The sequence below is a fragment of the Acomys minous genome (genome assembly GCF_964271855.1).
Source record: "Acomys minous genome assembly, chromosome: 7".
Taxonomy (NCBI): Eukaryota; Metazoa; Chordata; class Mammalia; order Rodentia; family Muridae; genus Acomys; species Acomys minous.
The window spans coordinates 48776683-48786212 of record NC_140488.1 but is presented as its reverse complement, the minus strand read 5'-3'; the positions used below and the strand labels follow the sequence as shown (position 1 = coordinate 48786212).

The 9530-nt window shown below is 39.8% G+C and overlaps 1 protein-coding gene across 4 annotated transcripts; it reads left to right on the top strand.

Moving 5' to 3' along the window:
• On the top strand, window positions 1–4480 carry TCEAL7 (transcription elongation factor A like 7). 4 transcript variants are annotated; one of them, XM_084789164.1, is made up of 3 exons: window positions 1–52; window positions 3221–3281; window positions 3614–4480. In XM_084789164.1, exon 3 carries the CDS (start codon window positions 3628–3630, stop codon window positions 3922–3924), a length of 297 nt encoding a protein of 98 aa, XP_084645290.1. In that variant the 5' UTR covers window positions 1–52; window positions 3221–3281; window positions 3614–3627; the 3' UTR covers window positions 3925–4480. The 4 variants fall into 4 exon arrangements, with proteins under 4 accessions (XP_084645290.1, XP_084645288.1, XP_084645287.1 ...); XM_084789162.1 differs by having other exon boundaries at window positions 5–52; window positions 3611–4480; XM_084789161.1 differs by lacking the exon at window positions 1–52 and adding an exon at window positions 2364–2408 and having other exon boundaries at window positions 3611–4480.
• The last annotated feature ends 5050 nt before the right edge of the window (window positions 4481–9530 follow it).

The following is a 9530-nucleotide window of genomic DNA, read 5'->3' as shown; positions in this document are numbered from 1 at the left end:
GTAGTCACCGCTCTGGGACTGCCTGCAAAGGAGTGTGACTTTCTTGGCCAAGGTAATCTTTCATATAAGAAGCATGATTGCATGAGGGCATGTGTTTGTCATTACTCACTTGAAATGCCTTTTTCATGTGTGTATGATTTCTTGTATGTAAATAACAGTTCAAAAAGCAAATAAGTAATAACAGTTAACAAACATACCCTCACGAAATCAAATTTTTGCATATGTTAGTATTACCCCCAGAATGCCACACTGCTTTGCAGTCGGTACTCCGGGTGTCCTTTATTCCAGGAGGCTAGTATTCCAACTCCTGTCGCTATAGGCAGAGTTTTCAGATGAAGAACGCTGTGTAAGTAGAATTACATTGCAAGTACACTTTCATGTCTGGCTTCACCTTAATGGCCATCTTAATCAGCAGTTTGTACTTGCTTATTGACTCACTATATATGTTTAGTTACCTGTGACAGTTAATATTGTCAGTTTGACATGATCTAGAATCACCTAGGAGACAAGCTTTTGGGCATGCCTGTGAGGACATACATAGATTAAGTTAATTAAGGTGGAAAGATCCACCTTACCGGTGGATAGTACAATTCCCTGGGGTTGGATCCTGCACTGTATCCGAGAAAACTAACTGGATGAAGGCATTTGTCTCTCTCTTCCTCCTCATTATGAATGCAATGCAGCCATGACCCTGTCAAAAAAGAAAGAAAGAAAAAGAAATCCTCATTAAGTTGCTTTTGTTCCATAGTTTGTCACAGTAATGAGACGAGTAATTATTACTTCATCTATTTCTGAATTACAAACTATCCATACACATACCTTTATCATCTTAATTTCTGTGGGCCAGCAACAGTTTAGGTTGGATGGTTTCACCTCAAGGTCTCTTACAAGACGAAAACGAATGTGTTGATAATGCCAATGTCGTATTAGCATTCAATTACAAGAAGATTCACTTCTTAAATTACACACGCGTTAGTTGGACTTAGTTTCTAGTGAGCTTTTGGACTGTAAGCCTCATTTCTTCTTGGCTGGTCAGTAGCTCTTTTCTCTTTTAAAGCTAGTCATTCCTTAAAAATGGGTGCAACAAGGCTCTACTTTTTAAAAGATCTCTTCTTCTGCTCACTTAACTTTTTCTCTGGAATTGTTTACATCAAGGTTACGTTCACAATGAACTACAGACGTCCTAATAAGACCGAAGAACTTAGCATAGGGTTTTTTTTTTAATAAAGCATAGGTTGATTTTCAGATAAATCTATTCATATAACTACTAAAATCCTTAGGAAGAAATGTTTTGTATTGCAAGTGGTAGTTTCTGTGACTGATTTCCTCAGTATGGGTGCATAAAGTCTAAGAAAACATAAGCACGTCAGAAAGGTTTAGAGAAAGACACAAACAATCAAACCAACAAATGAAAAAGGTTCTGATGGAGGGTAAAAAAAAATTAAAGTGGGGATATTCAGGGCACAACATTCAAGGGAGTAAAAGAATATGGCATGGCATGGTCTGTGAAAACATGAAATCAAACCAGTAGACATTTGTGACTGACTTTTGAGATCTGCATATCTAAGCACAGAATGCGGTGGGATTATATAGCCTTAGCTATCCGTGTGACCCAAGGACTTCATCTGCTCCTGGAAAGGGCATGCTTCAACTGCTCTGTACATTTTGAACTTCTAAAAATGTGTCCGCCTGGAAGGTCTATATTTATATTCTGACTTCATTAGCTGGAACAGGTGCTTGGGTCTCTTTATCTTCCTATTTTTAATCTTTTTTTCCAAATATGCATATCTTCACCATATTTCAAATTATGAGACTTGTGTTTATAGAAAGTTGAAAATGAGGAAGATATCTAGGGAAAAAAAGTAAAAATGTCATAAACCCAACTATTGCCTCACTTCCTAATTTATCTCATATACTCCAATTTGCTTTCAAAGAGTAGCCTGTAAGGAAAATGATATTTATTCATTTCTGAGGGAAGTGTGAGGAGAGACAAGACTGCTACTTACCTGTTCTTGCAATCAAGACAAGGACAAGTAATCCTCTTTCTTAACACAACCCCTAAAAGGGAATGATGGTTAATATAACCATGGGAAGATGCAGCCCCTCCCTGGTAATCAGAGAAAGGCACATTCCAACCATAAGAAGGGGCCACTTTTGACCTCTGAAATTAGCAAAGGCAAAAATGAGTGACAGGACCTGATGCGGTGGGGGTGGGAGGTTAATAGACAGGTCTTCTTCTGCAGCACTGCTGGTGGGAGGGGAAAGTAGGGACCAGAGTTGGAACATGACATAATCCTCACGTGATTAGAAGCTGACGTGAGCCCAAGTCGTTATATATCCAGGTTTCTTTCTCCTCTGGGTATGAGCTCTTTACTGCCCTGAAGACTTGTGACCAAGAAGAAGAGAAGGTAAATTCCTTAAACCCCAGTAGACTGGTGTGCAGAAAGCACCAGGACCCCTTGGAGTGATAGTGGCTGAACAAGATGGGAGTCCATCTAGATTTATTTCCTCATTATCTCTAATTGAGAGCTAGATAATTACATATGTGATCATTTTTTATTAATTTATCTCTTTGCGTGCATGTTTGTGAGTACACATTCCACTAAATATGTGTGTAGGTCAGAGGGCAATATGCAGGCGTCGATTCTCTTCTTTTACCATATAGACTCGGAGGTTAAAGTAAGGTTTTCAGGCTACGTACCAAGTGCCTTTACCCACTGAGCCAGGTTGCTGGTCAAATAACTGTATATTTGACGATGAACCAGGAACCATGAGGAAGGGTTGAGAAACACCTAGAGATTTGGTGATGGGGCCTGTCTTGTCCTAGAAAACTTTGCCCTCTTCTTTGTCTTTCCCCAATTCATCAGAGAACATGGTAGCCCTGAAATGTGAGTTTCATGGATGGAGAGAGACTGAAATCATGGGATGGAGACGAGAAAAATTGAGATAAGTTAAAAAATAGTTGACCTCAATCAATGATAACCTGCAATGGTGGAGTCAAAAAGGGGTGGGGGAGATGCTGAGTCTTACGAGGGCCAGCCCAGAGAGTGAGGAACGGCAAACAGGCACAAAATTCCAGAAGGATGGATAGGTATAGGAAAAGAACGAGGCAGTAGAATACTCGAAACCACTGCAGTGATGAGAACCCCGGGTTCCAGATAAGGATACCATGTGTCTGGCCTCAATATTCTTATCTCTGATCCCTTGTTTCTGTTTGTAGGTCTAGTAATCTGTGCTCACAGATACCACCTGACTAGAAAAACTACCTTGGATCTGTACAGGTTAGTGCGTGGGAGTCCCTTAGACTGGGGTTCCGAGGGTGGGAGTTGTGAAGGAACAATGCTGGGTAAAATTTGCACCTTCGATGCTCTTTGGAGGGGGGGCGTTCAATTTATCTGTTGGCAAAAGAGTGGGTTTGGGCTTGAGGGGTGGGGAAGAGAAAAAGGAGATTGGACAGGAAGTTGAAAGAGAAGCTGAGATATTTTGAGTTTCTGAAGGCTGGAACTGTGGATCAGTCAGGTGGGGGAAAATGGACTAATGGCTTGATTCTAAGAAACGGATTCCAAAGTAAGAAAGCAATTTGTCTCTGCATTTTCTCCCCGGAGTTAAGCAGGGAACGACAACATCATGCAGAAGCCCTGCGACGAAAAAGAAGGAAAGCCCAAGAGCAGCGAGCCAAAGATGGAAGCTGAACATCCCCATGGAGCATTTGAATCCCGGCGGATGGAAGGGAATTTCAGACAGAGGCTGCTTCAGTCTCTTGAAGAATTTAAAGAAGACATAGACTATAGGCATTTTAAAGGCGAAGAAATGACAGGGGAGGAAGATGAGATGGAAAGGTGCTTGGAAGAAATAAGAAGTTTGAGGAAAAAATTCAGGGCTCTGCATGCTAACCATACCCATTCTCGGGACCGTCCCTTTTGAAGCAGTAGCTTCAGAAATTATTTTCTGTTATTAATATTTCCACTTGTTTTCTGTTTCCATTTTTCTTTATAAACACTTGTTATTATTTCACTTTAATACTTCAGTTTGGTTACCGTCATCTACACACCTAACGTTGTCCATATCTCATCTTTCAATTTCACCCCACTGATTTAATACGACGTTTTGTTCATTTACACAAAAGGATAATCATCTGGTAGTTTATTGTAAAGCAAAAAATTGCAAGCTACAAAGCACTATGTGTGCCTAATATGTTCATTTATGTATGGTACCATGCAAAGTCTTATTCTATGCCAACGAGGTGAATCTATGTGCTCTGCATTCTCTTTCTTCTTTTCCACAAAATGAATATATATGTATCTGTATTATTAATTTCGTATCACAAAAAGGAAAATAATTAGACACAAATGAAAGAAGTTTATCAATTGCCTTTGGAAAGCAGTGGAACAGTAAATTTTTAATAACAGAAAGGTATGTCAACTGCAAAGTACCTTTGGATTTCTTAGCCAGAGGAATAAACAGACCATTATAAAATACATATGTTTAAGACGTGATCATTTCATGGAGAAAATATTTGCTTCACAGGGATTTTGCATAGAACAGCTATAGGACAGTAGCTGTGAGCTATGTTTGGTGAGCTCTTATTTGCACATGTGCATGCCGAAACCTAGCTTGTATAGAGCCTTCCATTTGAGAGAGGACATGGAATGTTTCCATCTTTGCTCAAGAACAATGCCAAAAGGCAGAGGTGGGCCTTCTGTGTCAACCCTTAGCTTTTGAACCTCACTTTTGTTTCCACCACATCCTGCCTTGGTAATTTTCTCTCCAATAGCCCCACAGCTGTTGATGCACTGGGGGCCTTGTGTATCAAAACTTTCACTGAGTTTCCAATCAATTGATCTCTTGTCTTCTTAAACCTCTGCTTTCTAGTGACATTTACAAGAGGTGGCACTCCTGGGACATTGCCAATTCCACACTGTCCTGGGACATATTTTTTCCTAGATACATACTGAGAAGTAGAATTGTTGGGTCATAGGTTAATTCTGTTTAATTATTACAGGAATTTCTAATCTGCTTTTCAAATACAGCCATTAACAATGCATAAGGTTTCTAATTTTCTACATCATTGAGAATGTGTGTGTGCTTGCGCAGGCCTGAAGTTGATGGATGCTGTCCTTGATCTCCCTCCACTTTATTTAACAAGGTGGGGTCTCTTGGTAAACCTTACCCACCAATTTCAGGGAGTATAACCAGCCAGCCCTCCTTAAGGATCCTGTGTCTGAATCCCAAGTACTAGGATTACAGGCAGCTGCTACACCTGCCACACTTTTACATGGGCTCTGAGGATGCAAACTATGTTCCTCTCACTTATACCGTAAGCATGTTTATGCACAGGACCATCTCCTCCCTAGACCAACATACTTTATTGCCTAAATATTTTTATTGTCATCCCTCTAGTAGAAATGAAGTCGTGGCTGTCTCTGTGTGGTTTTCTTCTGGCTTCTCTTTTTAAAAGTACGCCCATCTTTTATTATTTTTCATAATTAATGAAAATATGTGACTGTAGCAGCCTATTATTTTGCTACCATCTGAAAATTAAAAGCTACAAAATACCTTTTCTGAGGTCAAAGATGGACACATTTAACTTTCCCAAATCCAAGAAGAGTTGAACATTTTATTGCCTATTAATTATAAAAATGGATATTAATGTTTCTCATAGCTGGAGAATTCAAGCAACCCTAATTTTGTTCTGTGTACATGATGTGTTGACTGACATGAGAAACAGCTGCCAACACCACTACACTGATGACTTTCACACTGGAGTCTGGCTATTTTGAGAGTTATGTGGTATGTAAGGGGATACTGTTAATAATGATGTGATAACAACTTTTACTTTGTGGTAAATAATTATATATACTTAATGCTAAGTACAGCCCTCCCCCAACTGAAATAATACAGAAACCTCACATACAAATCAAATTTTAGGAAACTGTATTGACAGTGATGACTGACATGTGTTCCCTCTACACACACATCCTGGGGATACGTGGCTTCCTTCCCTTTCTGAACATTAGGGAAATACTTGGCAAACCGTGCCTCACTACATTTGGATGACAATTAAAAGACTGGGCATCCTGCCAGGGACATAAAAAGGTATGTAAGGGAATCTAAGAGTCATCCACGTGACTACCAACCCTCTCTGCTCTCTTTTTAGATAATTAATAGGCAGAGGAAGCATGACTGGTATTTCATGAATTGACTTCTAGCTCTCCTGCCCCTCCCCCCCCCCCCCCCCCCCCCGCGAGACAGGGTTTCTCTGTGTAATAGCCTTGGCTGTCCTGGACTTGCTTTGTAGACCAGGCTGGCCTTCAACTCACAGAGATCTACCTGCTTCTGCCTCTGGAGTGCTGAGATTAGAGGCATGTGCCACCATGCCCTGCTTGACTTCTAGTTCTTTAAATCTAGGCTTTTTTTCTTTTCTTTTCTTTTTTTTTTTTAAGTAGGTACAAATTAATCCTTCTGATTTTGCTAATGTGCCTTTCAAACTTGGTGTAACTTTCACTTTTAGGACACAGTAAACAGAAATATTTCTTCTCAAACAGCAAAGAAGTGTTGAATGTACCCCAAGTGATGTCTTGGCCTTTAACCTGATACTCTGGTTATTTTCTTTTCTGTATTATCTTTCTAGTCAAAGAAGTTATTTTGCCCAGTACTGGAAATAGACCTGTTCATGGACTGTACTTAGACAGGGATCCATCCATCTTTATAGGCTACTACAGTTGAGGCACACTAAATCTGAAAACTATAGCAGCCATCATGGTTTGTGGCATCCATGTATATCATAACTTGTAGTGGGTTGTCATGTGTATTTTAGATAAAACATTTTCATTTTCTCTGGTATTTTACAAACACTCAAAGTTTGGCCTGATACTTAGACACATGGTCCTGCATTCCACATACATTATGACCTCATGCTGAAAAGCAAGACCTCACCGTGCATTGTTATCTTTTGAAATACACTGGAAGAGTCAGTGCAGCCACATTCAAAGAGGTAATAATCTCTTTGAAGTTCCCCCGGGGTACAGTTACACTCTGCAAGGGATCCTGCAAACAGATATCAGTCTTCTTCCAGCTGCAGAATTAACTGTTGTTTCAGCTTATCCTAAGAGAAAAAAAATTAATGTCATGGTCTGCTGATGGAGCATTACATTCTTTTGCAAAAAGAATTCCCAAAGGGCGTAAAGACTCATTTATGTGTAGTTTCACACTTCTCTCTGCATGGAAGATAGGAGCCATTTTCATGGAAATTTTTTTTAACACACAGGTCCAAAAAGCAAATCACCTTCTTCAGACAATGATTGGAGTACAGGAATGATAAGCTACACCTTAGGAAACAGTAGTCTACTTCCTCAGGAGGATTTGATTTTCTTCCAACCAAAGGAGTAGGAGAGACTCACTAGAGGGATGGCCATACAGAAACTTCTTTGAACTTCTGACCCAAATGGCCTGCTTGTTGTTTGAAATATCCTCATTCTTAGATTTTTAAAAAAAAATCTCTCTATGGTGTCTGCAATGTTTAGTACTTTTGAAAAAATTCTCAAGATACCACCGTGATTTGTTTAGTGCCCATGACACAAAGAACCAGAGGTGGTGACACCAATCCTGAGAGACACATTAGCAAAAGCAGAAGAATTAATTTGCTGCTACTAGCCATCTACTAGCCATCCATATGGTACTGACTCTGCAGGCAGAGGAGATGCATGGTGGCTGCATGTCAGAGTTTCAGATGGCCACTGGGCCCACTGGGCCAGATGGGAAAGCAAATCAATGGAGACCCTAGGATGATCCAGATGTTAGGACACTGAGAGTTTCGTTGAAGAAAGCTTCATACATAGAGTGGAGCTTGCCCAAGAGAGGATGTATTGCTAAAAGCAGCAGAACTAGAGGGGTAGGGCTACTAAATCCCTCTGGAGATCCATCATGAGCTCTAAATGCTAGTCAGTGGAGTTGCAGGATTTGATGCTTGCTTGTCCTGCTGCATATTTTAGTCTTGGTTTACTCTGATCATTCCTTGTTGTGACTCCACTCACCTTCTTGGAATTAATAATTCCATTTGGTGCCACTGTGTTAGAATTGTGCAATTTCTCTTTGTATGCTATAGGAGTCCATTATTAAGAGAGTTCCTTGAGTCTCAGAAGAGACTTCAGATTTTTAATTGGTGTTGGAATTGTTACGGATGGTGGGGAATTTTGAAGTTGCATGGGATATACTTTTGCATTGTGAGATAAGATTATGGGACTAAGAGGTGGAAGGTTAGAGCTTAGAAGTGATGGGCTTGGGTGTCAAGTTGACATGGGATTGAGTTGTGATCTTTAGTACTGTCAACGTGACAAGATCTAGAAGCAGAAAGGAGACAAACATTCAAGCAGGTCTGCCAAGGATTACTTAGATCAAGTTAGCCTCTGGGCATGCATATGAGGAACTGCCTTGATTAGGTTTATTGAGGTAAGAAGATCCACTCTGAAAAAGTACAGTACCATTTCCTGGGCTTATGATCATGAACTGTATAAAACAAGGAAGCTACCTGAGCCCAGAACTCTGGTCTGGATTGTGGATAGAATGTAACCAGCTTCCCCAGGCTCCTGCCCCTGATAATCTTAGTCAAAATAAACTGTCCTTTCCTCCCACATCCCTCCATCCCTCCCTTCCATCCTTCCCTTTCTCCTTCCTTCTTCCAGCTTCTTCCTTAAATTGATATTGTCAGATTATTTTATCACAACAAATAAATAATACATATGATAATCCGGTTTATATTTTTTAATAACTACAAGTCCTAGAACAGTCGTTCTCATCCTGTGGGTCTTGACCCCTTTGGGGGGGGGTCACATATCAGTTATCCTCCAGCATATCAGATATTTACATTGCGATTCATAACAGGAGCAAAATTATAGTTATGAAGTAGCAATGAAATAAGGTACTGTGTTAAAGGGTCACAGCAGTAGGAAGATTGAGAACCACTGTACAAGGTTGTTTTCTACACCAACTTCACCATTTAACCTTCTCGTTAGTAATGTACAAAGATTCCAGGTCTCCACATCCATACCAATACTTATTTTCCATTTTGAGCATAAATATCCTAGTGAGTTTGTCATATTTTGCTTTTGCTAGCAATAAATGATACCAAACAGTGGTTTATACGATTATGGGACTAGGAGGTGGAAGATTATAGCTTAGAAGTGATGTGCTTGGGTGTCAAGTTGACATGGGGTTGAGTTGTGATCTTTAGTACTGCCTAAGGTTATATCTTTTTTGCAGACTCAAGTCCTACCTCCCATTTCAATCGTGAAAAGCGTATTGTCCTTTTGAGTTGCAGAAGTTGTTAATGTATTGTGGGTATTAATCATTTGATTGTGGTTAGGGGAAATGCTTTGTATAGTGTTAATCTTTTTTTAAATGTATTGACAATTATAATTGCCAAATTATTATTTAGGGCACTTTCCATGAACACTTCATAATAATGCATATTCTACTGTTGTTTTGTGACAGTTGCTGTATGTATCTTTTATATCCAGTTGACAGTATTATCC